Raw genomic sequence first — 14,652 nt, forward strand, 5'->3', positions numbered from 1 at the left:
GCGCTGTACTAGCTACTGCTGGCACCTGCTAGATGACTGTGCTCTCACATTAACATTAACCCTCAACTAAACTAACCCTAAACCAACCCTAACATTACCATTAAGCCTAAACTAAACGAGAAGACTTGCTATTTAAACTATCTTAATGGTAATGATAGGGTTCCTTTGGGGTTAATGTTAGAGTTTTATTTATTTATGCATTTATTTGTAATTAATCCTAGTCATTTAGATGTTAATTTATGTATTTTCTGTCACATTTGAGCCCCTATATGGTGGCGTGAATAAATCCGTCACATAGATCAAATAAATAAAACCTATCCTAAAAGACATGGCAATAAATATGTTTTTACGAAGAAAACAAGTCATTTCAGCTCTTATAACGTGTTACTAGCGCTGCAGCACGTAAATACATCATCCACTCATTGATATATATCAACTTTTCATGACTTCACTGACCACAGACTGAAGCGATCGCTACATCCTTCCCTTTTTCTATTTTAGGTGAATGGAGTTATTCTCTGCTGTGTTTGTGTCCCTTGTTCTCGTTCTGCTGAGTGAGGTCAGGATGCAAGGTCTTCAGTGAATTTACGCTTTAATAGTCAACTTTATGACCTTTAAATTATTCTACTTTAGAGACATGAAATAACTTTGTTATGTGCACACATGACTGCACACTTTCAGAGAGATGCCAAATGACTACTAAAGACACAGAACAACTACAAAGAGACACATAGCAACTACAAAGAGACTAAACATGACTACAGAGATAAACCAATGTCAACATAGAGACAGAAAATCAAATACAAAGACATTATAAACAACCCTGGACAAAAACTACAAAAAGACTAAATATTTTCAAAGAGACAAAAAACAACTACAAAGAGACACAACACAACTACAAAGAGACACAAAACAACTACAAAGAGACACAAAACTATTACAAAGAGACACAAAACCACTACAAAGAGACACAACACAACTACAAAGAGACACAAAACCACTACAAAGAGACACAAAACCACTACAAAGAGACACAAAACAACTACAAAGAGACATGAAACCACCACAAAGAGACACAAAACAACTACAAAGAGACACGAAACAACTACAAAGAGACACGAAACCACCACAAAGAGACACAACACTATGACAAAGAGACACAAAACCACTACAAAGAGACACAACACTATGACAAAGAGACACAAAACCACTACAAAGAGACACAACACTATTACAAAGAGACACACAACTTTGACAAAGAGACACAAAACTATGACAAAGAGACACAAAACAACTACAGAGAGACACAACACTATGACAAAGAGACACAAAACCACTACAAAGAGACACAACACAACTACAAAGAGACACAAAACCACTACAAAGAGACACAAAACAACTACAAAGAGACACAAAACCACCACAAAGAGACACAACACTATGACAAAGAGACACAAAACCACTACAAAGAGACACAACACTATGACAAAGAGACACAAAACCACTACAAAGAGACACAACACAACTACAAAGAGACACAACACAATGACAAAGAGACACAAAACAACTACAAAGAGACACAAAACCACTACAAAGAGACACAACACTATGACAAAGAGACACAAAACCACTACAAAGAGACACAACACAACTACAAAGAGACACAACACTATGACAAAGAGACACAAAACAACTACAAAGAGACACAAAACCACTACAAAGAGACACAACACTATGACAAAGAGACACAAAACCACTACAAAGAGACACAACACAACTACAAAGAGACACAACACTATGACAAAGAGACACAAAACAACTACAAAGAGACACAAAACCACTACAAAGAGACACAAAACTATGACAAAGAGACACAAAACCACTACAAAGAGACACAACACAACTACAAAGAGACACAACACTATGACAAAGAGACACAAAACTATAACAAAGAGACACAAAACTACTACAAAAAGACACAAAATGACTACAAAGAGACACAAACAACTACAAAGAGACACACAACTATTACGAAGAGACACAACACTACTACAAAATGACATAAATCACTAAGTTAATCACATAATCACTATGTTTTTACGAAGAAAACAAGTAATTTCAGCTCTTATAACGTGTTACTAGCGCTGCAGCACATTAATACATCATCCACTCATTGATATATATCAACTTTTCATGACTTCACTGACCACAGACTGAAGCGATCGCTACATCCTTCCCTTTTTCTATTTTAGGTGAATGGAGTTATTCTCTGCTGTGTTTGTGTCCCTTGTTCTCGTTCTGCTGAGTGAGGTCAGGATGCAAGGTCTTCAGTGAATTTACGCTTTAATAGTCAACTTTATGACCTTTAAATTATTCTACTTTAGAGACATGAAATAACTTTGTTATGTGCACACATGACTGCACACTTTCAGAGAGATGCCAAATGACTACTAAAGACACAGAACAACTACAAAGAGACACATAGCAACTACAAAGAGACTAAACATGACTACAGAGACATCAAATGTCAACATAGAGACAGAAAATCAAATACAAAGACATTATAAACAACCCTGGACAAAAACTACAAAAAGACTAAATATTTTCAAAGAGACAAAAAACAACTACAAAGAGACACAACACAACTACAAAGAGACACAAAACAACTACAAAGAGACACAAAACTATTACAAAGAGACACAAAACCACTACAAAGAGACACAACACAACTACAAAGAGACACAAAACCACTACAAAGAGACACAAAACCACTACAAAGAGACACAAAACAACTACAAAGAGACATGAAACCACCACAAAGAGACACAAAACAACTACAAAGAGACACGAAACCACCACAAAGAGACACAACACAACTACAAAGAGACACGAAACCACCACAAAGAGACACAACACTATGACAAAGAGACACAAAACCACTACAAAGAGACACAACACTATGACAAAGAGACACAAAACCACTACAAAGAGACACAACACAACTACAAAGAGACACAACACTATGACAAAGAGACACAAAACTATGACAAAGAGACACAAAACTACTACAAAAAGACACAAAATGACTACAAAGAGACACAAACAACTACAAAGAGACACACAACTATTACGAAGAGACACAACACTACTACAAAATGACATAAATCACTAAAAAGAGACACAAACTACTACAAAATGACTACAAAGAGACACAAAACAACTAAAAAGAGACACAAAATGAATTTTCCCAGACTTTAGTCGCAGGTGACACGTTGACATTAAGTCACTATTGGAGGCGACGCGCTGTGAACACAAACCTCCGTTCAGACCCGTCGCTGTAGCAGGGAAGAGGAAGAGGAGGAACAAGAGGAAGAGGAGGAACAAGAGGAAGAGGAGGAACAAGAGGAAGAGGAGGAACAAGAGGAAGAGGAGGAACAAGAGGAGAGCGTCTCTCACACTGAAGCTTCACCCGTTCAGCAGCAGTGTGAATGTTTTCCTTCTGAAGATGTTCAGCTCCATCGTCTTCTGTCTCACGCTTCTGGTCTGCAGAGGAAGCTCCACAGGTACGACTTCTAATACGCTTCTGATTCCTGTTGCACTGCACAACCCTACATGTCTATTAGATTATTGTCTTATTGACTAGTTTTCTGTGCTGATGTCTAAATGAAGGACACAGTTGTGCAGTTTAAATACTTCAGAAAAATGTGTGTATTGTTTTTAACTTAAAAAGACTTTGTTGCAATGAAACACAAAAAAAAATGTTTGACTCAATGGAAGGAAGTTGCAAAATGTATTTTATTGTATACAGTTTAAACTTCATAGCTGCATATACAATAAACCACACTGAGGAAAAAACACTTAAACAACAAAAAAAGACACATTTTGAACCCTTCATTTCCACATTCTTAAAACCTGTTGAAAACTGTGGAGCCCATACGGCAGATATTGCTAAACAAATTGTATAATTCACTTCTTCATTTACTAATAACCAGTAACATATAGACTGATGTTTACACATCTGAACACACAACTCACATTATACTCTTTCATTTTAACACAACATTATTCAAACAGCCCTAGTGGTTGCAGAGATTCACCTGTTTTAGTTTGGGGATGACGTTTTCGAGCAGAGGCCTAAAAATATGTGGGTTTTTAAAAGGTTAAATCTTCTTCTTTTTTTAAGACATTTTCTTTGTTTGTGACTGCATGTTAAATGTATTATTATTGAATTATTTTCATAATTAACGTAGTGTTAGAAAAACAGTACAGTTTTATTGTAATAACCACTTTTTATTCTTTCATAAAAACATTTGTGCACATTCTAAATGTTAATGTTCTCATAACCAACGATCCCACTTGCAGTCGAAGGGATTCTATCTGCCGGTTGGTTTCCGTTGTTTGAGGCCGACGGTGACGCGGCCGGAGCGTGTTTCCACGAGATAAAACAGGAAACGGGGCTAAAAGCATCAGCGGGGTGTGAGTGACACATTCAGAAGCAGCTTTTAAAAGAAAGACTCAAAATATAAGCAGGCATACATACAGGCATCTATATAAATGTTTATTCTTTTAATCAAACTATTGTCTCATTCATTTGAGTCATTTAAGGTTTACTGTATGCTTTGTATTCTCATTGTTAGTTTAAATACTACATTTACTCACTTTTTACTGTTTACACCCAGATTTCACTAAATGTTTGTCATGACATTTGGTTTAAAGTCGTGGAAAATTGGTTAAGTCATGGAAATGTGGTTTAAAGTCATGACACTGTGGTTAAAGTCATGGAAAAGTCATGGAAATTTGGCTAAAGTCATGAACATTTGGGTAAAGTCATGGAAAGGTCATGGAAATGTGGTTTAAAGTCATGGAAATCCATTGGTCAAAATGTGTGTGAACCCTTGAACGTCGGGCTGTCGAGGACACATTCCAGGGTTCATACACATTTTCGGGAGTTTCAGATCGGCTTCTGTCCTCCAGAGGTGATCCGGCTTTCGGTCCCGGAGGATCACCGCGTCTGCCTGCCGTGTGCCGGCTCCGACGGCTCCGTGGTGATCTGGACCCACCGGGACCAGAAGGTGCCGGTGAGCCGGCGCGGCGGCCAGGAGACCAACGCGGACACCCAGCGCTACCTGCTGCTGCCGGACGGCGGCCTCTGCCTCCAGCGGCTCGACGACTCCGACGGCGGCACGTTCAGCTGCAACCAGCGGCCCGTGGCCGAGCTGCAGGTGCTAACAGGTACGCTGGAGGCGGAGCTGGGAGTGGTGCATTATGGGATCATGGGGGACATATTTAGGAGTATGTCTTTGAAACTTTAGTCCTGGTCCTATAGACCTCAGTGTAGTACTGGTCCTCTATATGAAGAACTAAGCTAAAGGACTAGTGTCCTAGTGAGGACGCTTAGTCGTCTCCTCCACTAGGCTAAAGGACTAGTGTCCTAGTGAGGACGCTTAGTCGTCTCCTCCACTAGGCTAAAGGACTAGTGTCCTAGTGAGGACGCTTAGTCGTCTCCTCCACTAGGCTAAAGGACTAGTGTCCTAGTGAGGACGCTTAGTCGTCTCCTCCACTAGGCTAAAGGACTAGTGTCCTAGTGAGGACACTTAGTCGTCTCCTCCACTAGGCTAAAGGACTAGTGTCCTAGTGAGGACGCTTAGTCGTCTCCTTCAGACTCTTTAGGATCCACCAGAGGGGCGTTCACTGACCTGTTTTATAAGTCAGACAACTCAACGTGAGACTCTCACAGACCTGATTTAAAGAACCAAAAACACGTTGACTCTGAGACGTGGGAACAGGAAGTGCAAACTGACTCACAATTACCCACAATTCCTTTCTGTGGCTCCGCCCCTCAGGCCGTGACTTCGTGGTGTCAGCGGGCCGCACGCTGCTGCTGCCCTGCAGCGGCTCCCCCAAGCCCAAGAAGCGGTGGTTCCAGCGGAGGCCCGGAGGGCGGTGGGAGGCCGTCCTCACCTGGTTCAGGAACGGGACGGTGAAACCAGAGAGGAGCCGGCTCAGCGTCGGGAACGCCGCCCTGCAGATCCAGGACCTGAAGCCGGAGGACGCCGGAGAGTACCAGTGCAACGGAAAGGCTCAGGGCAGCCTCACCGTCCTGACAGGTGAGCTTAGCTCCTTTACCTAAACCTTCCTGTTGACTGAAGAAAAAATAGGAAGAGAAAGTACGAGCAAAAGCTCATTGAGATACATTTACAAAAAACAAAAGGATCTCATGCTCATTACTTTATTTAGTTAATTATACTATTTAATTTCACTACACTTAGTCCAGTGGTTCTCAAACTGTGGGGCGCGACCCTCTAGTGGGGCGCGGAGGTATTACAGGGGATTTTTTTTCTTCGTTTTTTTTTCATGATCTTTTATTACATTATTCTCTGCATTTTACCATCCCTAGTAATGAAGGAGCAGTGTGCTGCTGTGAAGCTCTGGGGCTTCAGTGTCTTATCAAGGACACTTCAACTATGGGGAGACCAGGGATCGAACCGGCGACCTTGTGGTTTCAAGACGACCACTCTCTCCACGAGCTAAATGAGAACTTCACATAGTACAAAAGTACACAGTACACGGACATAAAACGTCATTAATAAATACATGACAAGTGCCTGTACTTTCATGGAAATGTTTACGTTACGCCGCTAGCAGGTTTACGATGCGCGGCGGCCAAGATTCTTGGCGTTTTGCCAAAACAAAAATGGCAGAAAAGCCTATCTCACGGAGATCGGCTTTTTGGTGGGGCGGTGGGGCGTGAACATTTTTCTTCCTCCAAAGTGGGGCGTGACAAAAAAAGTTTGAGAACCACTGATTTAGTCAAACAGACAGGGTGCGCTTTAGGGGCGGGGCTACACGCTGATTGACAGGTCTCGACCACGTTGTTGTCCTATTTTCATCTTAAAACTTTGACCCTCCCGCTTCCTTATGGAGGTTAATTCGTCTTCATATTTAGTTCCACCCTCTTTTCCATCAGCCTTGAGAAGAACCTCTTATCTAACAGATGACATGAATATAAATACATGAATGAATAAATAGATGTTTTGGTTCTTCCAGGGCAGCTGCAGCCGACCAGCATCCAGCGAACCAGCAGCACGACTTTAACGGCCGTCGTGGAAACAGGTCGGGGTCTTTTTAGAAAAAGGACGTGAACACATTCAGGAAGTAAACTGTTGACAGTGAACGACGATGATTTGTTTTGTGTTCATCAGACGTGACGCAGGAGGAGAAGAAGAGGAGACCTGAGAACGGTGGGTCAGGTCCTCCAGACGCCTTCACACCTTTCACACAGTGTGTCCTTGGTCTCGTTAAACACCGTTCTCTCGCCTCTCAGCCGTGCTGCTGGTCGCCGTGGTCGGCTTGGCGACGATGATCTTCCTTCTGGCCGCCGTCTGCGTTTTACTGACCAGCATGAAGTGCAGCAGGAACAAGAAATACAGACGTGCAGGTATCTGGTTCTACAGGCCCACTTTCCCTGGACCCTGACCAGTCTAGACCTAGAACCTGACCAGTCTAGACCTGGAACCTGACCAGTCTAGACCTGGACCCTGACCAGTCTAGACCTAGAACCTGACCAGTCTAGACCTAGAACCTGACCAGTCTAGACCTGGACCCTGACCAGTCTAGACCTGGACCCTGACCAGTCTAGACCTAGAACCTGACCAGTCTAGACTTAGAACCTGACCAGTCTAGACCTAGAACCTGACCAGTCTAGACTTAGAACCTGACCAGTCTAGACCTAGAACCTGACCAGTCTAGGCCTGGACCCTGACCAGTCTAGACCTAGACCCTGACCAGTCTAGACTTAGAACCTGACCAGTCTAGACCTAGAACCTGACCAGTCTAGACCTGGACCCTGACCAGTCTAGACCTAGAACCTGACCAGTCTAGACCTAGACCCTGACCAGTCTAGACCTAGAACCTGACCAGTTCAGACTTAAACCCTAACCAGTTCAGTCCCTGACCATTCCAGACCCCAACTCCAGTTTTGTTTTTATAGTTCAATGTATTTATTTCCTGGCAAGTATTTTCCTCCGTATTTGTGAAATTCTGACCTGTTTATTTAATGTTAAGTTGAATTGAAGGAGTTTCTTCCTTCCTTTAAACATCTCCAGCACAGCGGCGGGAAGACACCGAGCTGCAACCGTGGACGACGCCCACCGCACCACCCGGTAACACCGGCGGACCTTCAGCTCCTTCAGCACCTTTAGCAACTTTAGCAACTTTAGATTCTTCAGCACCTTTAGCACAATTAAAACCGTTAGCACAGATAGAACCGTTAACACCATTAGCACCTTTAGTACCTTTAGCACCATTAGCACCTTTACGACCAATGGCACCACAAGCACCTTTAGCACCGTTAGCACTGTTAGCACCTTTTGCACCTTTAGCACCATTAGCACCATTAGCACCATTAGAACCTTTACCACCAACAGCACCATTACTACTTTTAGCACTGTTATCACCTTTAGCACCTTTAGCACCATTAGCACCTTTAGCACCGTTAGCACCATTAGAACCTTTACCACCAATAGCACCAATAACACCATTACTACTTTTAACACTGTTATCACGTTTAGTACCTTTAGCACCATTAGCACCATTAGCACCTATAGCATCGTTAGCACCACCGTCCTCCCGTGTTCACTGCCTGTGTCTCTGCAGAGCGACCGGTTCCTGAGAGCCCGACTCCGCCGGAGGAGGCGATCCACTACGCCTCTCTGGGCCGGCAGAACTGGAGGGTGAGACCCGGCAGGACTCCGCCGGACCAGAACCAGAACCAGAACCAGAACCAGGACCAGGACCAGGACCACCACGTCATCTACTCCTCAGTCGTCTCCAGACCGGCCGGCAAGCAGAAACGTTAACGTGAACCCAGAGAGGCTTAAGGCCTTCAAACCATCGACCCTGTTTACTCTCTGTTTATGATTACTCACATTACTACATTAACATACATTATTACTACATACTACATTATGATACTACACATTATGACTTCATTGTATGTGTTACAAGAAACGCATTTCAAGAAAATTCATCTGAACGTTGTATAAAACCAGGTTCAAAATGTTTGTTTTTATTTTGTTGACACATTAGTTATCTTTGTATCGCTCCATAAACCAGAAAATAAACCATTTTATCATATTTTAGGAACACAATGTTGCATAAATCAGGTTAAAATTAACCGCCATAGTTTCACAACGATAACCAAAGTGAGTTTGTCACAAGCGTCTCATAAATGAGTGGTAAATCATTGTGATATCAGAAAGTATTTATTAATAATGAAAAAACAAAGCGTATAATTAAGTTTGTACGAATATACTTTCCATCATTTTGTGCATTTATCTGACAGTGACAATGTTTCACATTTTAACATTCTTCTGCTGTTTTTGTACGTGCATTATTATAAAGAAACAAAAGTACAGATATATGAAGGAAAGAGAAATAGCCTAAAATACCATAGTTCAAACAGATGTAAAGGATTTCGGCCTTAATATAGATCATTTGTTTAAAAAGTAATTACTGACTTAAATGAATTACATTCAAAGTGTTTCTCTGCTGTTAAAAACATCTCTTCTCTATCTGCCGTCACGTGACACGGTGGGCTTCTCGCGTCTCATCACTGCAGAGTACGTGACGTCATCCTCGACCAATCCCGCCCCTCCTGGGCCGGGGGGGCGGGGCTTGTGCACGTGCTTCAGGCTGCTGTAGTGCAGAGACTCTTCCTGCAGACAGAAGCAAGATGAAGCTCAGCGAGTCTCCCAAAATGAAAGTTCATTCGTGTCTGATCAAAACTTCTGAAATAATATATTATAAAAACTGAATTATTAATCTCCAAAATAATACATTTAATGTAAACATGTGGAAACAAATGGATCCAACCAGATGAAGTCTGATATAAAACTGATGAATGTTTAATTCCTGCAACATGCAAGATCATCTTTTAGTCATAATATATATATATATATATATATATATATATATATATATATATATATATATATATATATATATATATATATATATATAATATATGAGATGAGTAGTGTGTCATTCAAGATAATAGTCAAAGGTCAAAGTGTGCAACTCAGTCCACATATCAGACTTTTACCAGCTAAATAATAATAATAATAATAATAATAATAATAATAATAATAATAATGGGTTTAGCTGCGCTAAAGAGCAAAAACTTCATATTTATATAATTGTTATGCTGTTATGTGCCTCTGAAGTAAGGAAGGAGAGACAGTAAAACATTGAACATCCTCATGAAATGATACAACAAATATGTGCAGAATATTATTATTATACATATTATGATGTGATGTTATAAAAGAAGTGCAGAAGACAAGCAGTGAGGAGGAAGAGGAGGAAGAGGAGGGCTCCACACTGACCTCTGTGACCCTCTGACAGCAAACAGCTGCTTTACCTGAAATACACAAAGAGATCAGGTGAGATCAACCGGAAGTGACGGGGGGAAAGGAGATCCGGTCCGTAAGTGAAAGTGAAAGTGAACTTGTTGGCAGAAGGTCTCGCGGTACTCGTCCCTCCAGACCTCCTCTCCGCTACGAACACGTCATAACATATAATAATAATAATAATAATAATAATACTAATATACACATGGCGCCGGACCCGCGCCTGCGCCTCGAGGCCCTGTCGGCGCTGTCCGGCTGCGACGTGCAGTCTACATCCGGGGCCTCGCAGCTGTCCCCGCAGGACTTCGTGAACGTGGTGGCGCTGAAGGAGTTCTACAAGCAGGAGGGCCTCACGCAGCTGGAGTACCCGAGTCTGGGCACCGTGTCCCTGCAGGACCCGGACCCGGACCCGGACCAGGACCAGGACCAGGACCTGTACAGCGCCCCGGCCGCGCTGGCAGAGGGGCCGTCCGCCCCAGGGCCCGCGGGCCGCAGAGCCACGATGCGGATCAACCCGGAGGACTTCTTCCACCCGCAGTACGACTACGACTTCACCGGCATCACGGTGAGGCCGCTCCTCTTCCTCCTCTTCCTCCTCTCCCCCACGAGCCCTTCAACCCTTTAACCCGTTAACCCTTCACCTGCTGCAACATCCAACACCTGCAATACGTGAGGGAAGGAGAGAGGGAGGGAGGGAGGGAGGGAAGGAGAGAGGGAAGGAGAGAGGGAAGGAGAGAGGGAGAGAGAGGGAGGGAGAGAGGGAAGGAGAGAGGGAAGGAGAGAGGGAGGGAGAGAGGGAAGGAGAGAGGGAAGGAGAGAGAGAGGAGGAAGGAGAGAGGGAGGGAGAGAGGAGGTGAAGGAAGGAGAGAGGGAGAGAGAGAGGGGGAGTGAGTGAAGGAAAGAGAGGGGGAGGAAAAGAGGGAGGGAGAGGAGGAAGGAGAGAGGGAGTGAGGAGGTGAAGGAGGGAGAGAGGAAGGAGGGATGAAGGAAGGAGGGAGTGAGTGAAGGGAGGAGAGAGGGAGGGAGGCACATTAACGCATTAATAACACATTAACGTGCGCAGCCCTAAAATAAATACAAAACACTTGACTTCAAACTACAGCTTCAAACTTTTTAACTTCAAACTATAAACAAAATATTTCAAAAAGCATAAAAAGCATCAGGGGGCCTGATAGGGAACGTGTGCAACAGAACTCAGGAACTGTTGATTCTACAAACTCTGCTGCTTTATGGACGACACGTCATCATTAATATGAATATAAATATAAAAGGAGAGCTTTATTGAACCAGACGGAGCTGCTCTTGAACCCACAAACACTAGCAGCTATACAAACGGTAGGCTATCGTTAGCTACTGTAGCTATACAAGTGATAAGCTATCGTTAGCTACTGTAGCTATACAAACGATAAGCTATCGTTAGTTACTGTAGCTATACAAGCGATAAGCTATCGTTAGCTACTGTAGCTATACAAACGATAAGCTATCGTTAGCTACTGTAGCTATACAAACAGTAGGCTATCGTTAGCTACTGTAGCTATACAAACGATAAGCTATCGTTAGCTACTGTAGCTATACAAACAGTAGGCTATCGTTAGTTACTGTAGCTATACAAACGATAAGCTATCGTTAGCTACTGTAGCTATACAAACAGTAGGCTATCGTTAGTTACTGTAGCTATACAAGCGATAAGCTATCGTTAGCTACTGTAGCTATACAAACGATAAGCTATCGTTAGCTACTGTAGCTATACAAACAGTAGGCTATCGTTAGCTACTACAGCTATACAAACGATAAGCTATCGTTAGCTACTGTAGCTATACAAACAGTAGGCTATCGTTAGCTACTATAGCTATACAAACGATAAGCTATCGTTAGCTACTGTAGCTATACAAACAGTAGGCTATCGTTAGCTACTGTAGCTATACAAACGATAAGCTATTGTTAGCTACTGTAGCTATACAAACGATAAGCTATCGTTAGCTACTGTAGCTATACAAGCGATAAGCTATTGTTAGCTACTGTAGCTATACAAACAGTAGGCTATCGTTAGTTACTGTAGCTATACAAGCGATAAGCTATCGTTAGCTACTGTAGCTATACAAACGATAAGCTATCGTTAGTTACTGTAGCTATACAAACGATAAGCTATCGTTAGCTACTGTAGCTATACAAACAGTAGGTTATCGTTAGTTACTGTAGCTATACAAGCGATAAGCTATCGTTAGCTACTGTAGCTATACAAACGATAAGCTATCGTTAGCTACTGTAGCTATACAAACAGTAGGCTATCGTTAGCTACTATAGCTATACAAACGATAAGCTATCGTTAGCTACTGTAGCTATACAAACAGTAGGCTATCGTTAGTTACTGTAGCTATACAAACGATAAGCTATCGTTAGCTACTGTAGCTATACAAACAGTAGGCTATCGTTAGTTACTGTAGCTATACAAGCGATAAGCTATCGTTAGCTACTGTAGCTATACAAACGATAAGCTATCGTTAGCTACTGTAGCTATGCAAACAGTAGGCTATCGTTAGCTACTATAGCTATACAAACGATAAGCTATCGTTAGCTACTGTAGCTATACAAACAGTAGGCTATCGTTAGCTACTGTAGCTATACAAACGATAAGCTATTGTTAGCTACTGTAGCTATACAAACGATAAGCTATCGTTAGCTACTGTAGCTATACAAGCGATAAGCTATTGTTAGCTACTGTAGCTATACAAACGATAAGCTATTGTTAGCCACTGTAGCTATACAAACGATAAGCTATCGTTAGCTACTGTAGCTATACAAACGATAGGCTATCGTTAGCTACTGTAGCTATACAAGCGATAAGCTATTATTAGCTACTGTAGCTATACAAACGATAAGCTATCATTAGCCACTGTAGCTATACGACCTGCTGCCAGGACGGACTCATCAGAGTATTGTACAAAAAAGTATTTCAATCGGCTCAGGCACCGGAAGGAAGCACTGAAATCTGCGTTGCGTTTCGGTCGTATAGGCGCCGGTTTTAGGTACCCGACCCTAGAGAGAAGGAGGTAGGAGAGGGAGGAAGTGAAGGAGGGAGGGGCTGAGTTAGTGAGTGTTTGATGGGAGGGAGTGAGAGGGGGAGAGATATTGGTTGAGAGAGGGAGAAAGAAGGTGAGTGGGTGAAAGAGGAAGAGAGTGAGTTGGTGAGGGAGCAAGTGAGGGTGAGAGTGAATGAGTTAGGAACGAAAGAGGAGGTAATAGAGTGAGGAAGGGGAAGAGTGAATGAGTGAGGGAAAGATGGTGAGTGGGTGAAGGATGAAGTGAGGGAGGAGGTGAGCAAGTGAATAAGGGTTTTGTTTCAAATCACAAACTGTTTATTTTATATATTTTTATTTTGAATACTGTGATTAGCATGTTAGCATATTAGCTTGTTAGCGTGTTCCCCGTTGACCCCGTGACCTCCCGCTCGCCCTGCAGGACGGCGCCCGCACGTTCCTGCGCGGCAGCGAGCCCTACGTGCGTCCCTGCGGGTGGAACCGGCTCGGCCTGCGCGTCACGCGGCGCTACGACGACGGCGACGACGGCTGGCTCGGGACGGGCGCCGCCGCCTGGCCCGTGTCCTACCAGGGCCCGGGCATGGACGGCTCGCTCGGCATCATCCTGACCCGCGCCGCCGGGGACGACGCGCCGGAGTTCCTGGACGCCGCCGCCGCCGCGCTGGAGGGCGGAGCCACGCGGGGCCGCGGCGTCTACTCCGCGGCCGACGTGGCCACGGCCGAGGCCCACTGCCGGAGGTTCAAGTCCGCCGTGGACGGGAAGACCTACAAGGTGGTGCTGCAGAACCGCATCAACCCGGAGACGAGGCGGCGCTGCCAGCGGGACGGCGTCTGGCTGGTCTACGTGCCGACGGACCTCAACCACGTGCAGACCAGGGCCCTGGTGCAGGACGCCATGCGGCCCTACGGCCTGCTGCTGAAGGAGGCCTGAGGAAGAGCAGCTCCTCTTCCTCAGGCCTCCTTCAGCAAGAGCCTGAGGAAGAGCTCCTCGTCTTCCTCCCTCCCTTCACTTCCTCCCTCCCTCCTTCCTTCCTCCCTCTCCCTCCTTCACTTCCTCCCTCCCTCCTTCCTTCCTCCCTCTCCCTCCTTCACTTCCTCCCTCCCTCCTTCCTTCCTCCCCTCCCTCCTTCCTTCCTCCCTCTCCCTCCTTCACTTCCTCCCTCCTTCACTTCCTCCCTCCCTCCTTCCTTCCTCCCTCTCCCTCC

General features: G+C 44.0%; 1 protein-coding gene across 1 annotated transcript; it reads left to right on the forward strand.

Annotated features, from left to right (window-relative positions):
- The first annotated feature begins 4,782 nt into the window (after nucleotides 1–4,782).
- On the forward strand, nucleotides 4,783–9,045 carry LOC306748496 (uncharacterized protein). Its single transcript, XM_079231672.1, has 7 exons — nucleotides 4,783–5,232; nucleotides 5,844–6,107; nucleotides 7,048–7,113; nucleotides 7,203–7,241; nucleotides 7,325–7,438; nucleotides 8,106–8,162; nucleotides 8,656–9,045. The coding sequence occupies exons 1-7, from the start codon at nucleotides 4,830–4,832 to the stop codon at nucleotides 8,856–8,858; spliced, it is 1,146 nt and encodes a 381-aa protein (XP_079087798.1). The 5' UTR covers nucleotides 4,783–4,829; the 3' UTR covers nucleotides 8,859–9,045.
- The last annotated feature ends 5,607 nt before the right edge of the window (nucleotides 9,046–14,652 follow it).

Source organism: Taurulus bubalis, assembly GCF_910589615.1.
Source record: "Taurulus bubalis genome assembly, chromosome: 16".
NCBI lineage: Eukaryota > Metazoa > Chordata > Actinopteri > Perciformes > Cottidae > Taurulus > Taurulus bubalis.

What these genes read in the sequence shown, in the direction of transcription:
- LOC306748496 (XM_079231672.1), top strand. Translation starts at nt 4,830, where the DNA reads ATGGAAAGGTCATGGAAATGTGGTTTAAAGTCATGGAAATCCATTGGT. An exon ending in CGAGCTGCAGGTGCTAACAG is followed by an intron (nt 5,233 to 5,843) that starts GTACGCTGGAGG and finishes TCCGCCCCTCAG; the next exon opens with GCCGTGACTTCGTGGTGTCA. An exon ending in CAAGAAATACAGACGTGCAG is followed by an intron (nt 7,439 to 8,105) that starts GTATCTGGTTCT and finishes AAACATCTCCAG; the next exon opens with CACAGCGGCGGGAAGACACC.